The sequence below is a fragment of the Littorina saxatilis genome, linkage group LG17 (genome assembly GCF_037325665.1).
Source record: "Littorina saxatilis isolate snail1 linkage group LG17, US_GU_Lsax_2.0, whole genome shotgun sequence".
Taxonomy (NCBI): Eukaryota; Metazoa; Mollusca; class Gastropoda; order Littorinimorpha; family Littorinidae; genus Littorina; species Littorina saxatilis.
In genome coordinates, this window is record NC_090261.1 from 64735249 (window position 1) to 64753133 (window position 17885).

At 40.8% G+C, this 17885-nt stretch overlaps 1 protein-coding gene and 1 long non-coding RNA gene across 2 annotated transcripts in view; both read right to left on the reverse strand.

Moving 5' to 3' along the window:
• Positions 1 to 1954: 1954 nt before the first annotated feature.
• The window catches only part of LOC138952154 (uncharacterized), a 34104-nt gene continuing 18173 nt past the window's right edge, over positions 1955 to 17885 (reverse strand). The window contains exon 2 of the long non-coding RNA XR_011451312.1: positions 1955 to 4694. This is a non-coding gene — a long non-coding RNA (uncharacterized lncRNA). The remainder of the gene's footprint in view (positions 4695 to 17885) is intronic.
• On the reverse strand, positions 2082 to 17529 carry LOC138952150 (calmodulin-lysine N-methyltransferase-like). Its single transcript, XM_070323750.1, has 11 exons — positions 17373 to 17529; positions 16232 to 16407; positions 15696 to 15757; positions 14414 to 14474; positions 10397 to 10451; positions 10005 to 10068; positions 9442 to 9496; positions 7947 to 8021; positions 7526 to 7589; positions 6543 to 6671; positions 2082 to 6216 (listed from the first exon to the last, which is right to left on the reverse strand). Exons 1-11 carry the CDS (start codon positions 17466 to 17468, stop codon positions 6100 to 6102), a joined length of 954 nt encoding a protein of 317 aa, XP_070179851.1. The 5' UTR covers positions 17469 to 17529; the 3' UTR covers positions 2082 to 6099.

Here is a 17885-nt window from a genome sequence, read left to right on the forward strand (position 1 = left end):
AACTACTGTCTTCAATGTGTATCCGTTATGTTGAGTGTGTTTAACTACTGTCTTCAATGTGTATCCGTTATGTTGAGTGTGTTTAACTACTGTCTTCAATGTGTATCTGTTATGTTGAGTGTGTTTAACTACTGTCTTCAATGTGTATCTGTTATGTTGAGTGCGTTTAACTACGGTCTTCTTCAATGTGTATCCGTTATGTTGAGTGTGTTTAACTACTGTCTTCAATGTGTATCCGTTATGTTGAGTGTGTTTAACTACAGTCTTCAATGTGTATCCGTTATGTTGAGTGTGTTTAACTACTGTCTTCAATGTGTATCTGTTATGTTGAGTGTGTTTAACTACTGTCTTCAATGTGTATCCGTTATGTTGAGTGTGTTTAACTACAGTCTTCAATGTGTATCCGTTATGTTGAGTGTGTTTAACTACGGTCTTCAATGTGTATCCGTTATGTTGAGTGTGTTTAACTACTGTCTTCAATGTGTATCAGTTATGTTGAGTGTGTTTAACTACTGTCTTCAATGTGTATCTGTTATGTTGAGTGTGTTTAACTACTGTCTTCAATGTGTATCCGTTATGTTGAGTGTGTTTAACTAGTGTCTTCAATGTGTATCCGTTATGTTGAGTGTGTTTAACTACTGTCTTCAATGTGTATCCGTTATGTTGAGTGTGTTTAACTACAGTCTTCAATGTGTATCCGTTATGTTGAGTGTGTTTAACTACTGTCTTCAATGTGTATCCGTTATGTTGAGTGTGTTTAACTACTGTCTTCAATGTGTATCCGTTATGTTGAGTGCGTTTAACTACTGTCTACAATGTGTATCCGTTATGTTGAGTGTGTTTAACTACTGTCTTCAATGTGTATCCGTTATGTTGAGTGTGTTTAACTACTGTCTTCAATGTGTATCAGTTATGTTGAGTGTGTTTAACTACTGTCTTCTTCAATGTGTATCCGTTATGTTGAGTGTGTTTAACTACTGTCTTCAATGTGTATCTGTTATGTTGAGTGTGTTTAACTACTGTCTTCACTGTGTATCCGTTATGTTGAGTGTGTTTAACTACTGTCTTCAATGTGTATCTGTTATGTTGAGTGTGTTTAACTACTGTCTTCAATGTGTATCCGTTATGTTGAGTGTGTTTAACTACTGTCTTCAATGTGTATCCGTTATGTTGAGTGTGTTTAACTACTGTCTTCAATGTGTATCCGTTATGTTGAGTGTGTTTAACTACAGTCTTCAATGTGTATCCGTTATGTTGAGTGTGTTTAACTACGGTCTTCAATGTGTATCCGTTATGTTGAGTGTGTTTAACTAGTGTCTTCAATGTGTATCCGTTATGTTGAGTGTGTTTAACTACTGTCTTCAATGTGTATCCGTTATGTTGAGTGTGTTTAACTACGGTCTTCAATGTGTATCCGTTATGTTGAGTGTGTTTAACTACAGTCTTCAATGTGTATCCGTTATGTTGAGTGTGTTTAACTACTGTCTTCAATGTGTATCCGTTATGTTGAGTGTGTTTAACTACGGTCTTCAATGTGTATCCGTTATGTTGAGTGTGTTTAACTACTGTCTTCAATGTGTATCCGTTATGTTGAGTGTGTTTAACTACGGTCTTCAATGTGTATCCGTTATGTTGAGTGTGTTTAACTGGCGTGTCAAGTTGGACTGTGAATTTCACTGTCTCTTATTACATGACTTTGTGTGTGTGTCTGCATGTCACAAAGTCTGTGCATCTGCCCATGTTCAGAATACAAAGTAAAAAAAATTTCAACAATTGCAACACACATATGCACACAGGCAGACACACACATACATGCACTAACACACACACACAAACACTAACACACACACACAAACACACACAAACACTAACAATCACGTTAACACACACACTCACACTAACACACACATATGCACACACACATACTACACACACACAAACACACATACACAGAGTTCTTTCTCACTCTCAGAGGGCACACGCTTTAGGTAATGACATACAGAAAAGTGAACATCATTCCCAGCTTTCAACTACATGCTGTCATCACTGCCACATACAGACTATAAAAGAAGTAAACTTAATTCAGATTCACTTTCCATTTTTATGAGATGGACACAAAGCTATTCATGTAAACAACGATATAAAACAGGTGGATTTGAAAACTGCTGCTATTAAGTTCTGAGATTCTTTGCAAAGGTAAAGGTTAGCACAGCACACAGCTTCATATGAAATTATACATTTTTATTTCACATGCACATGCGCACACACAGACAGACAGACACACACACACGTACACACACAGTGACACACACACACACCTTCCACATTCAAGCCCAAGCTGTTGTACATACAGTCATACTCAACACATCTAAACATGTTCTTCACAGCAAGATGATAAAAATGGAATGAAATGAACATATTCTTAATTAAAAGCGACAACGCTTTTATGAAATACCATGTGAATTCTACAAGCATTAAATACAGACCATTAGTTACAGAATGCAATAGATAGAAAACTGGCACAGTTGCCTTAGACGTTTACATTTTTAACGTTTACGTTATTCTCTGTCCATGTTAAAAGGACAGGTTGGGAGATTAGGCTAAGCCTAAAACCTTTATCCTTTGGTAATACAGTTTTGAGTTCTGAGACAATACATACTACATGTACTTCAATGCTTATCTTTCTACAGTTGGCACATTTCATTCTAACATTTTAGAAAATATGTACAGTGGAACCCCCCTTTTAAGACCTCTAAAAATCTGAGAAATCAGGTCTTAAAAAGGAGGGAGTCTTAAAATGGGGGTACATTTATAAGGCTATGAACAGACAGTCCTAGAATATCAGGTCTTAAAAAGGGAGGAGTCTTAAATTGGGAGGTCTTAAAAGGGGGGTTCCACTGTATAAACAAAACACAAAATTAAAAAAATTGACAAGAGCAATAAAAGAGCAGAGATATGATTTCAATATGACACAAACATATACAAACACAACAAACCTATCACTACCATTTCTGTTTGAAGAGAAGTGTAACAAACACACACTTGCACAGCCAATATCAAACTGGTTTAATCAGTGGACTATACACAATAAGGAATTTATATAAACACCACTGTGGAATGTAGGAAAGGAAGTGGAAACTATGGAATTAGACTGGAATATAATATCTATCATATCAGGACTGGAATATAATATCTATCATATCAGGACTGGAATATATCTATCATATCAGGACTGGAATATAATATCTATCATATCAGGACTGGAATATAATATCTATCATACCAGGACTGGCATATAACATCTATCATATCAGGACTGGAATATAATATCTATTGTACCGGGATCACAACAAATCTGGTTCTGGAATGGGTAGAATCTAAAATATGGCTGAAAAAGACAAGAATACAGCAGAACCTATCACTCCTAATTTACAATCAGTAAAATAACATTATAAGGCAAGTAAACAAAAACAACAAAAACAACAAACCCATTTGGCAATCAAACAGAAGAGTGGAATGGCTAAACTCTAAAACAATTCATGAAACACAAAACTCTCAAAGTGTAATCCAACTTTCTACATTAATTTAAACCTTTCAACCGTCACCTCATGCATCAAGCACTGACCAATACCTGTCACTTTCAGATAACTTGAGTGAACCAAAACCGAGGCAACAGGTGTCCTGCATTTAAACCGTTGTTCCATCGAGCGTCTCCTTGCTATTTGTCAACTTTTCAAACTTTTTAACAACATTCAAAAAGTACAAAACAAAACTTTTGAGAACACCCTGCCTGCTACATTACAATTCTGAAATACGTGCATACATTTTTAACAAACTGCACCTGTCAGTTGCAAACTTTTGTTGTTGTTGCAAAAACATTTGAAAACAGTTCATTGACCTGGTGATCAGGAAAAGAAAGGTTTGGAAAAAACACACACTGCAGGAACCATGCTGCTTTCTGTCTTAACACGCTTCGACTAACCATGTAGACACTTTTGCTGGTCACATACAATTTTTCATGTTTTTAAATCCCAAAACAAGGAACGTATCAACCACAAGAAAATTCACACAAAATTACAAAAACAAACTAAAGCTAAAAAAAATAAATCCACAGCTTAATCAGAAACATGAGACAACACGTCTAAAGCAAAATACACGAGACAGGGACTTCAGTGTTCCTGAAGCATTAAAGTTAAGTAAATTTATATTAAAATAGTTTTGATTATTTGCATTAGTAAATGCTGAACATCATTAAATATATATATGTAATATGAATAAACAATATTATGATGAGAGGACGCCTCCCATAAAAGAACACCTTCTGTTGTCCTTTTGTGTCTTATCTCTACCAACATTTATGCCTGTCCAGGACAGACCCCCCGCGGGTTAGGGGGAAGAATTTACCCGATGCTCCCCAGCATGTCGTAAGAGGCGACTAACGGATTCTGTTTCTCCTTTTACCCTTGTTAAGTGTTTCTTGTATAGAATATAGTCAATGTTTGTAAAGATTTTAGTCAAGCAGTATGTAAGAAATGTTGTCCTTTGTACTGGAAACTTGCATTCTCCCAGTAAGGTCATATATTGTACTACGTTGCAAGCCCCTGGAGCAATTTTTTGATTAGTGCTTTTGTGAACAAGAAACAATTAACAAGTGGCTCTATCCCATCTCCCCCCTTTCCCCGTCGCGATATAACCTTGAACGGTTGAAAACGACGTTAAACACCAAATAAAGAAAGAAAGACAGGACAGACAGGACAGACCCCCTGCCATGTAGGGACACTTTGGGCTGCAGTCAAAAGGTGGTCTTTCATTGCAGGTATCACTTCACCTGCAAAAGGTGGTCTTTCATTGCAGGTATCACTTCACCTGCAAAAGGTGGTCTTTCATTGCAGGTATCACTTCACCTGCAAAAGGTGGTCTTTCATTGCAGGTATCACTTCACCTGCAAAAGGTGGTCTTTCATTGCAGGTATCACTTCACCTGCAAAAGGTGGTCTTTCATTGCAGGTATCACTTCACCTGCAAAAGGTGGTCTTTCATTGCAGGTATCACTTCACCTGCAGTGTGAGGTCCCTTGGAGATGTCCATCATCTCGTAGTAAAGGACGCTTTGTGATGTCCTTTAATCTGAGTCTGAGTACACCTGTCATGACAGGATGCCTGTGAAGTAAGGACACCTTCGGCTCGTTCCAAGGGTGTCCTTTTACCACAGGTTTCACAGCTTGATGTTTCTGTGATTAGTGAGAAATGAGTAATAGTAGCACAACGTGTAAGAAACAGTTGATACCAGCGTATGGCTGCCTGAATGGCGGGGTAAAAACGGCCATACACATAAAAGAGACAATGACACCCCTACGCCGTCAGTATTTGTTCGTTAATGCTCATCACAAGGTTTGTAAGAGAAGAGTAGCAACAACAAAAAATCATTTTGTAGCATTACTACTGACAGACTTGGCATGTTTTCAAATGATAACACTGTATATACAATTTGACAGGATCATCATAAATGCTATGATTTTTCCATGTGAGCTCACCATCACATGTAACTATAACTGATTCTCTGCTTTAAGAGAGCGTGTGTGGCTCTATATATCTTCTTGTCTCATTCCAGGATGTGTCACTTGCCAGTAGGCCTGGATTGGCACTTGAAATTGCAAATACACGAACTTTATATATATGTAGGTCCTTGAGGGGTTTCAAAACTCAAAGCCACCAATTACAGGGAATGATTGTTATTCTTCCTTAGTGCGTAAATTCATTTTCTTGCGGCATCCGTCTGCCTGAAAGCGTGTATATCAAATTGCTGGAATTGCTGCTTCAGACACAGCGAAACATAGTTCCCCTGTTGCTGCTGAACTAAACCAGTGCTAACAGAGAGCAAGCCCTACCATTGCCATGGAAACATCAGGACACTGCACATGTCTCTGACTTTAATAAGGAGAAAGTCGCTCATGATGTCTACCTGCAGATCTCACTCTTAAATAAACTTGTCTGACAAATTGTCCAGAAGCTCGCTCGGAAGACACAAGCGAGATAATGTTTAGTACTTTGCCTGAGAACTGTCAAAATAACAAGCCAAGAGGATGAACAAAGGGAGGGAATCAGCGTGATTCTGGAGTTGTGTCCCTGCTGTCTGCATCCTGACCGCGCTGCTTGGTGAGTTTGACCAGCAAAGGGAAGTGCAGATCTTCACTGTACGCCTCTGAGGATGCCTTCAGCTGAAACATGCAAATCATACTTCAAACTAGTGAGACTATAGTTGCAAGTCTACTCGTTCATGTGGTTTAATTTTCATGCAACAGTTGAACCTGCCTTGGCGACCATATCTTGTTTAACAACCATCTGCCCACAAATTGACCCCCCCAAAGGATCTTTACAGACAAGTGTTTGTCTTGTTTAATTTACCTTTCTATAGCAATCACCTGTCTATAACAACCATTTTTAATACTACTCACATAAAGTAGCAGGCGAAAAGCCGACAAATGCTAATAAGCCACTTTTGCGACATAATGTTATCAGACTAATGAGTGTCTCCAGAACGCACCTCAGAATGCAAGCTCCAGATGTGGTTGTCATGCTGCTCACATCGCTCCGTAACAAACTTTGTTTTGGCCAAGTTGCAGAACGTATCAAATGTGCCGTTCCTTCTTGGCGCGAATACTAAGGCCTGGCCCTGTCACATATCAATCAATCAATGTGTAAAACTATCAGTAAATCACTCACCTGACCAACGAACAAGCCAGGCAGAAAGAAAAATGAATAAACAATTTTGCTCATCCTAAAAAGGAACAAAAATGCTTATACTCACACTTACAAAAAGAAGAAGCAAAAGTAGAAACACAATACACACTTGTTGCCCCAGTTCACAAGTAGAAACACAATACACACTTGTTGCCCCAGTTCACAAGTAGAAACACAATACACACTTGTTGCCCCAGTTCACAAGTAGAAACACAATACACACTTGTTGCCCCAGTTCACAAGTAGAAACACAATACACACTTGTTGCCCCAGTTCACAAGTAGAAACACAATACACACTTGTTGCCCCAGTTCACAAGTAGAAACACAATACACACTTGTTGCCCCAGTTCACAAGCTCTCTTCACTGACAGACCAAAACACAAAGTCATAACTGGCATTCTGACAATAAGTCTTCGGTCTGCTAAAATGCTATACTACCCTGTTTTTGAACCCGTCCCACAGTCAGAGTAGAAGCCATGTGCATTGCGCTGATAAATACTTCAGATTTTCCCTCAAGGTTGTCTGATATTGAGCCCGAAGTTGGCTTCGCGAAGACTTTGCGAAGTCTTTTACCAAAAATGAAATGCCAAAGCTTCATGCAGCGAGCTTTGTGAAGTGGACTTTGTCCAATTAACATCAGGCTTCAGGTAACAGCAAGCCTTTCAAGTTTTGCAGAGGAGCATACTGGCCGTGTAGCAGATCTAGATAACCAGATCAAATTTCCCACGGATGGGACAATAAAGTAATGAAAAAGAAATGAAATGAAATGAGAAGCCAAACTCACCCCAGGTTTCAGGAGAGAATAGATGGTGGTGATGAGGTGCTCCCTCCCCTCGTCAAAAAACAAACTGAAAGCAACATAAAACTGCTATCTTTAGAACCACCAGTGGTGGTGTAACTCTCATCTTCATGCAACCCATAACAAAAACATTAATCTCAGTAGACCTCTATCTCTCTTTAAATCTCATGGTTTGCTATTTTGCCATGCAACTTGCCATTTCTATAAACACATATACTGTGCTAAATCTTACTTCCCATAAGGCTTATGCCAGCCATCAAATATCAATCTCTGACATACAGTGGAACCCCCTTTTAAAGACCCCCCAACTGAAGAGGGTTAGGGGGGTTTCCCACGTACTGTATTAACATATGACAAAAGTGGAAGTCTATCAAGAATGTTGTTACTGCCCATGACGGACACTCACCAGTCTGCACTGAGCACACAGTCAAACGCTCCCTGCAAATCGTGGTCCACAGGCTCTGGGCCCCAACGCAGCAACCTGACAAAAACAACACAAGCTTAACACACTTTTTAGACCTAACAAAAATCAGAAACTGAACAACACAAAGTAACAAGGTTTGGGCATTAAAAAGTCTGTTGCCTTCAAGTAAAAATGGGCGAGCTTCTCAAGAGCATAAAGTCAAACAAACCATTTTTATTTTCAAGCAATAAATCCAAGAAGTTAAAGGCACAGTAAGCCTCCCGTAAACCATCACTGAGCTCCCCGAGCCTCTACATACAGTGCAAGCATACTTCCATTTGAACGCTCACCGAACGGGAACATCCTATTCCTAGCTGCTTTCTGTCGAGAGTGAGACATTTTCAAAGAATTTATTTTCGTTTACTATGCGAACAGACAGTCAGACGCCTCGTTTTGGTGCTAGACCTAACTTTTAAAATCTAAAAAATAAATTGATAGCTTGTTACACAAACATTCTTAAATCATAAAAGAATTATTTTTTCCTCAAGACAAGATCAGTACAATTCGAAGTTTTGAAAGTTTAAAAAAAGAAAAGCCCAGAAACGTGTCATGCAAAACGTCTTTCTCGTAGGCAAGCAGACGACGGTTCTACCTAGCGCCAGTTCCTCTGAACAGTCAACCGCCACCGCACAAGTTCGCAGCCGTTTGTTGCGTCAGTTTTAGATTCAGAGGTACACAATAACGTGCTATTGCAGATAAGCTTACAGCGAGTCGCATTGAAATCACAAACTCACGACTAAATTGTGAAAAAAAGGAAACTGGATCACACGGGTTCACGATGGCTCAGGGGTAAGATAAACCACGCAAAAATAAATTCTTTGAAAATTGCTCGCTCTTTCCGGAGGGCACCTAGGATGTTCTCAAGCGGTGAGTGTTTATACTGTGTGTAAAAGCCTGACAGTGTCCGTGATGGTTTACAGGAGGCTTACTGTGCCTTTAAGGTAGAAGTCATGCAGCAGATATAGTGCTGTGGCAGAAAACTGCAAGTACAGTGGAACCCCCTTCTAAGGCCCCCCAATGTAAGACTGCCTCCCTTTAAAGACTTTGTTTTCTCAGACTGTCTGTTCCTAATCTCTGTTGATGAACCCCCATTTTAAGACCCCGTCCTTTTTTGGACCTGATTTTCTCCATTTTGTTGAGGTCTTAAAGGGCAGGTTCCACTGTACACCAAACCCTTTGCTAAACTTTCAACAGGGTGTTGAGGTGAGCCACACTGACAGCCACGATAACCACTGTACACCAAACCCTTTGCTAAACTTTCAACAGGGTGTTGAGGTGAGCCACACTGACAGCCACGATAACCACTTGATAGTGCCTCTATTTAAAACTCGCTAAATTAATATAGTATTTCCCTGTTTCTGGTGCTTACTGTACTATGTATGCAACTGTTCATGTTATCTTAAAAAAAATTTAAGGTTTAAGAATTAAGGTTTTGTACCTTGCGCTGACAGCTGTACTACCAGAATTGTTCTCTTGGATTATCTCTTGTAAATCTGGAGAATAAAATCAGAAAACCATATTCAATAACAAGTGAAAATTGAATTTGAACAAAACTAAAAGACTGCACTGTTTACAATTCTATACAGCAATATTTAGCAGAACAAGACATGTATATCAGGCTGTACTTAAAAGTATGTACTTAAAATCTATCAGACTTCATATCAAATATATTCATTATGTTAGCAGACAAATGACACTGATTAACCAAATCCAAGATGTTTCTTCTTGACCCCCTCTTTTAAAGTAAAACTGCTGACGCCAAAAGCGAGAAAAAAAGACCAAGAAGACGTCATAATGTGAATAGTGCAAATAATGGCGTCACATAAACATGCTGTGACTTCTCCTGCCCGTCTCAGAAAAACAAACAAAGAATTTAGAGAACGAAGTTTGGCTCTGTGAATTCGTCATACCAGCAGGAAAAAATTAATTGTAAGGTGCATGTATTAGTATTGTAAATCATTAAATCCATTTTTAAAAATCTGAAAAAGGGAGACAACTTACTGCTGACAGACTGTTCATTCCCATCAGTCAGCACTATCTGGTGAGCGCCAGCACTGACAGCAAGCTGCACAGATGTCAAAACACTGAGTCAGCACTTTGAATTGTATTAAAGTGTAATAAAATAAACTGACAGAATGTAAGATCCACTGGCAGACACGACACACACACATTGCACACACGCACATGCACACACGCACATGCACACAGACACACACACATACACACACACACACGCATAAACATACACACACAAACACAATTGCAAACACACACACCCACATGCCACACACACACACACGTACACACACACAAACACAATTGCAAACACACACACCACATGCCACACAGTACACCACACACACACACCACACCAAAATGTCCAAGCTACTTACAGCAACTCCCGTCAAACAGGTCATTCCTCCCCCCAATTCAATGATGTTGCTGGCCCTGCAAGACCACCATCAATAAATCCTGAATAAACCGCCCGATATTCAGACAAATACATTGTACCGGTAAAAATCATGCATGGAGCCCAATAAACATGCCAGAACTGGGCCATTGCTGGCGTTTTGATGGCAATGCCAGTTGCCAGAACTACTGCCATCAAAGGCCCATTGATGGCCCAATGCTGGCATATTACCCGTATGCACATTGGCAAATTCATGGGCCATCACTGGCAAGCCAGCACTTTGCCAGCAAAAACCCATCATTTATTTGCTGGCTTTTTGATGGCTTGCCATCATTTTGCCAGCAATTTGCCAGCAATTTGCCAGCAAAAACCCATCATGTATTTGATGGCTTTTTGATGGCTTGCCATCATTTTGCCATTATTTTGCCAGAATTTTGCCAGCAAAATCCCATCATTTATTTGATGGCTTATTGATGGCTTGCCATCAAAAACCCAGCATTTCGCCAGCATTTTGCAGGTTTTTAGTTTTATATAAAAAAAACTGTTTTCCATATATTTTCCGTTAATGGCCCTTTACCTGCTGAAATTACCGGGCCAGTTGTGGCCCGGCATAATGCCATATTTCTGTCATTACCATTGCCAGCAAAATGCCAATAAGTTGCAGTAAATATACCAATACCACTGATTCTGGTAGCATGACGGCTCTATTCATGTACTCTACCTGCACAGTCTTGTTAGCCCATAGATGGTTGTTGAAAGTCTATAAATATGCTTTGTTTTGTCATTTTTACTGTGAATGTAATAACAATGACAAAACACAGCACATCAATGGACTTTTCAACACATGCTGGCGGCAAGACGTGCGCAAATAAAGCAAAGGGCAATGCTGTCAAGCTGTACATTAGCAATATGCATATATGCGTAATTATCAAATTCATCATATCAGTAAAATGCAATTGAAATGCTAATCACATTTGTCGTGTAACTTATCTGGCAAGTAAAGGCGGTGGTTTTGACAGAATATCGTCATCAACGCAGTTATAGCGGGCACAACAACAATACAGTAATATAGATTAAAAACAAAACAAATGTAAAGCTTCCAAACAGCAACGACTCATTATCGAAGCATTACAGAAACGTACGCTTTGTTTTCAGTTGCTCACTGGTTTATTTTATTTGTACAGCGTTCTAAATTTCACACTCGAGACATGATGACCAAAGGCAGAATGTTTCTTGTTCACTTCCCAGTAAACCTCCGTAGGATTGTCTTGATTCTGTCATTTCTCTGTTCGCATCCGCAACGTTGAGATAACGCTTCTTTTCTTTGTCCTGACGTCGTAGCCTATGGTAAGTCTGTTTGTGAAGCCATTGAAACTCTCAAGTTCTCCTGCCGTTCACCTTCTGAAACATGAAAGCAAACGAGTTTTGTTGGTTTTAATTCATTATTCCATATCACACACACACACACACTCACACACACACACACACACACACACACACACACACACACACACACACACACACACACAACCAAACAAACGCAAGCATACACGCACGCATGCAAGCAAACAGCACACGCACGCACGCACGCGCGCGCGCTCACACACACACACGCGCACACACACACACACACACACACACACACACACACACACACACACACACACACACACACACACACACACACACACACACACACACAACCAAACAACCAAACAAACGCAAGCATACACGCACGCATGCAAGCAAACAGCACACGCACGCACGCACGCATGCGTGCTCACACACACACACGCACACACACACACACACACACACACACACACACACACACACATACACACACACAGAGGCATTCTCACAGAGAGGACGACTTCTTGTAATCTATCATATTTTCTGAACTGACTAAAATGCCAAGCAGAAGTAAGGGGTCAACAGGAATATACATGTATTTTGATCTAACCTGCGAAGCTTACGTTGTCTCGGACAGCTCTCTTGCGTTTCTCTCAGGAACTGAGACCCAGGCGAGCTGCATCTTATCCAGTTGGGCAGTCAGACACTTGCACAAATCTTTGTCCTGGAGTGAATAGACACATACTCAATGTCAACATTCACAAGATGCAATTTGTTTGGTTACAAGTAAGCTTATGGTGTTTATGCCTATGGTGCTTTTCTTTTGACAGAGACAAAACAAACTCAATCACACAAAGAAAGGAAAAAGGCTCACACACACGTACACACACACACACACACACACACACACACACACACAACCGCGCGCGCGGGCGCACACACACACACACACAACCGCGCGCGCGGGCGCACACACACACACACACACACACACACACACGCGCGCAGATTCTTTCTTACAGAGAGGACGACTTCTTAAAGTCTATTATATTTTGCGAACTGACTCAAACGTCCAGCAGAAGAAAGTTGAAAAAAAGACCGACAACGGAGGAAAAGAACAAGAAGATACTAGATCTAACGCCGTTGCGACGACCTGCTCACACAACTGTTTGTGAAACTCACCACGCTTGCTTCTAGCCGGAGGAGATCGGACGCGTACTGAAATCGAAGAAGGTGCTTTGGAAATTCCTTGAAGTTGAATGCAAAACAAATAACCGGACATCTGCAGAACCACCGCGGGCCGGATTTAGTTGACAATGCGTCATCATCACGAGTGACGTCAAGCTATTTCGACATTTGTTTGTACATTACGTCACTCCAAGAGAGAAAGTCATACCGCTGTGCTGTCGCAGATCTTCTTGCCAGCAATAATCCAGCATTGGCCCATTGCTGGCGTGCCAGCAAAAACCCACCTATAATTGCCAGCAAAACGCCACCTATGGCCCAATGCTGGCAAACAAGCACTGGGCCATCAATGGCGTGCCAACAGTGGGCCAATTAAGGCATTTTACTGGCCGACAATATTACTGGAATGCCAGAGATGGGCCAGTGATGGCAAGCCATAACTGGGCCTTTGTTGGCAAACCATAATTGGCCCAGTGTTGGTTTTTTTATGGCCAGCTTTACCAAACTTGCCAGCAAAAAGCCAGCAATGGCCCAGTTCTGGCATGTTTATTGGGGAGGGAGATGGTGAGAGAGGAGGGAGATGGTGAGAGAGGAGAGAGATGGTGAGAGAGGAAGGAGATGGTGAGAGAGGAGGGAGATAATGAGAGAGAGGAGGGAGATGGTGAGAGAGGAGGGAGATGGTGAGAGAGGAGGGAGATGGTGAGAGAGGAGAGAGATGGTGAGAGAGGAGAGAGATGGTGAGAGAGGAGGGAGATGGTGAGAGAGGAGGGAGATGGTGAGAGAGGAGAGAGATGGTGAGAGAGGAGAGAGATGGTGAGAGAGGAGAGAGATGGTGAGAGAGGAGAGAGATTGTGAGAGAGGAGGGAGATGGTGAGAGAGGAGGGAGATGGTGAGAGAGGAGGGAGATGGTGAGAGAGGAGGGAGATGGTGAGAGAGGAGAGAGATGGTGAGAGAGGAGAGAGATGGTGAGAGAGGAGGGAGATGGTGAGAGAGGAGGGAGATGGTGAGAGAGGAGAGAGATGGTGAGAGAGGAGAGAGATGGTGAGAGAGGAGAGAGATGGTGAGAGAGGAGAGAAAATGGTGAGAGAGGAGGGAGATGGTGAGAGAGGAGAGAGATGGTGAGAGAGGAGAGAGATGGTGAGAGAGGAGAGAGATGGTGAGAGAGGAGGGAGATGGTGAGAGAGGAGGGAGATGGTGAGAGAGGAGGGAGATGGTGAGAGAGGAGGGAGATGGTGAGAGAGGAGAGAGATGGTGAGAGAGGAGGCAGAATGGATGGGAGTGGGGAAGGGGCAGGGGTGGATTTGAGCTGGCGTGCATACGTGTGTGTGTGTGTGTGTGTGTGTGTGTGTGTGTGTGTGTGTGTGTGTGTGTGTGTGTGTGTGTGTGTGTGTGTGTGTGTGTGTGTGTGTGTGTGTGTGTGTGTGTGTGCAGTCAACAGTTTTATTATGACAAAGCCACCCACCTGAAATCATCAATGTGCTGCAGGCAGTAGTAAGCCATGACTTCCTCTGATGGCCACACACCTGTAACATAAGTCATCATTCCATTTGTGTTCACAGGTGAGCAAGCATCTGTTTGTGTGTGTGGCTGCATGTCTGTGTCTCTACTTGGATGGCTGTTTTATGTCATTCAGTTGTACGTCTTTATGTCTGTCTGTGTCTCTACTTGGATGGCTGTTTTATGTCATTCAGTTGTACGTCTCTGTATCTGTCTGTGTCTCTACTTGGATGGCTGTTGTATGTCATTCAGTTGTACGTCTCTGTATCTGTCTGTGTCTCTACTTGGATGGCTGTTTTATGTCATTCAGTTGTACGTCTTTATATCTGTCTGTGTCTCTACTTGGATGGCTGTTTTATGTCATTCAGTTGTACGTCTCTGTATCTGTCTGTGTCTCTACTTGGATGGCTGTTTTATGTCATTCAGTTGTACGTCTTTATATCTGTCTGTGTCTCTACTTGGATGGCTGTTTTATGTCATTCAGTTGTACGTCTTTATATCTGTCTGTGTCTCTACTTGGATGGCTGTTTTATGTCATTCAGTTGTACGTCTTTATATCTGTCTGTGTCTCTACTTGGATGGCTGTTTTATGTCATTCAGTTGTACGTCTTTATATCTGTCTGTGTCTCTACTTGGATGGCTGTTTTATGTCATTCAGTTGTACGTCTTTATATCTGTCTGTCTCTACTTGGATGGCTGTTTTATGTCATTCAGTTGTACGTCTTTATATCTGTCTGTGTCTCTACTTGGATGGCTGTTTTATGTCATTCAGTTGTACGTCTTTATATCTGTCTGTGTCTCTACTTGGATGGCTGTTTTATGTCATTCAGTTGTACGTCTTTATATCTGTCTGTGTCTCTACTTGGATGGCTGTTTTATGTCATTCAGTTGTACGTCTTTATATCTGTCTGTGTGTCTGTCTGTCAAGTTGCATGTATCAAGGAAGAAATACAAACAAAAACACTCCACATAATAAGGATCACATTACAACACCTCATCTACTAGTGCTCTGTATAAGACTCAATCTCGGCAAGAATCATAGCACTGTGAACAATAAATGTGTAAAAGAAAGAAATCACTGATAACCTTCATCAGAAAACAGATTCAGACATTGCTCTCAGCATCTCTTTGGAATCAATACTAACATTTACATGAGTTCGTAATCACCCCCCCACACACACACACACAATGTTTCCATGTCTTCCTTTACATCCCAAAACACACTACATGTTATGAACACTACTCACAGACGTTGCCGGTGTTGTTGAACCCAAGCAGATCCTGGGGTCGGATAGTTTCTTTAACATGCCTGCAAATCAAAGTTTAACTCAATAACTGGCAAATACTGAAGCAGCAACTTGAGTTCCTCTGATAATGCAGAAAACAAAATTTGCTTTCATTGCAATCTGGAGACACACGGACAAACAGAGAAACACATTCCATTACACATTTATATTGCAATGATTGAATGTATGCAGATCCACAATTTTTGACCACTCTGCTGTTCTTTGAAACACACCTAACAGTCCTCGTCAAGCCTAAACAAACATAATGAAATTACATTGGATTCATCACCATTTTGAGAAAACTGTACAGCACAAGTCATAAATAGACAGGTCTACATCCACTGATTTTAAGGATGATTAAATTTCAATTGATTACATACAAAATGCATTCTTTAATTCATTCAGTTCATTCTGGAGACAGATCCACAGACTGTCTAATCATCTTGACATTAAAACAAAGGTATTATTTTACTGTGAACACTGATGATTGGTAGTACCTGATTTTCATGGTCAAGTGAGGGAGAGTGGGACAGGTGTATTGATACCAGGTAGCATCATTTTCCTCTGTCACTGGATCCTCCACCTGGTGTGTGTGCAGCAGGCCGTAGCTCTGGAACCTCCGCACAGACACCGCCGACTGCTGGGTCTCGGAACTGCCTTTCCCATTCAGTGTCTGCACAGGTATTTTGTCATACATGTACCACACTCTGAAATCATGCTGCATCTACCAATGATATTCTTTTATTTTGTTACTATAGACATGTGCAAACACAAACACACACACAGATTGATGAAATTTATAAAAAAAACAACCACAAAGGCACACGCACACACACACACACATGTACGCACACACACATGCATACACATACGCATAGCTTTCTAAGGTATCTCCCTCGACAGTATCAGGGACCTATTATAGGTCTATGACAGTATCAGGGACCTATTATAGGTCTATGACAGTATCAGGGACCTATTATAGGTCTATGACAGTATCAGGGACCTATTATAGGTCTATGACAGTATCAGGGACCTATTATAGGTCTATGACAGTAGTCAGGGACCTATTATAGGTCTATGACAGTATCAGGGACCTATTATAGGTCTATGACAGTATCAGGGACCAAAACAGCTAGACAGCGAACGTTCCTAAATCCTGAATTAAAAGACAAGAAAAGTATAATTGTTGAATCGTTTAATTTATTTCTGACCATACAAGACGTACATTCAGTGATTTACAATTACACCAACCCAATCTTCTTAATAATGGACAACAAACAAATAACGTTGAGAGTAATGAAAACAATTTGACTCTTCCCAAACATCGTATCAATAACAATTGACATATACTCAGATAAGCTAATTCTTCCATCTATTTTATTTGTCTCATTATTGTTCGTGTGTCCACAATAAAGACCATTGGGTTGATACATACTTGTAAATTTATACATCTTGTTTGGTAAAAAATTCAACGTTCGTACAAATAGCCTTTTTAAAATTTATTTTTGTTATTGGTGTTTGATTTCCTCACGGTATCGACGGTATCTGTCTCGGGCGATCTGTCTCAAGAGTTTTCTGTGTGAAACAAATGAAGGGCAGTCCACCTCTTCTGTCTGACCTTTCCTCATGCATGCTTACCTCTGCTAAGATTCTCCATCTTTGGCGTGCAACTTCCTTCTTCTTGCATAAGACGGAAGATTCATCATTATTCTTTCTCTTGGCACCTGATATCATTTGGAATGTTTACGATCAGGGGACATCGAGGTTGTCAACGAAAGCGAAAAGCACCTGAATCAGAATTGGTATATTTACTTCCTGTGTCAATAACCCATTTACGGGCTGCTCCAGTTCAGAATATAATCGGTTGACTAAATATAGATTCTGTATCAGTACCGGAATTTCAAAACCAGTACTATGTTGGTGACGAACAGTATACTATTTTGGGTCGTTGTAGGCGGAAGTGTGTGGATTAGTGGTTAGAATATGTCACCTATATATCCGTTTTATTTCCCTGCGTTCCACGCAAAACTCATCGCAAACTGTGTCATCAGAGAATTTCAAAAGAAATCAGTCACCCCTCTCTGAAAGTTGCTAAAGACGTATGGCAATATGGAAAGAATCAGGAGTGCTGATAGTGGCAGAGTACGTAGA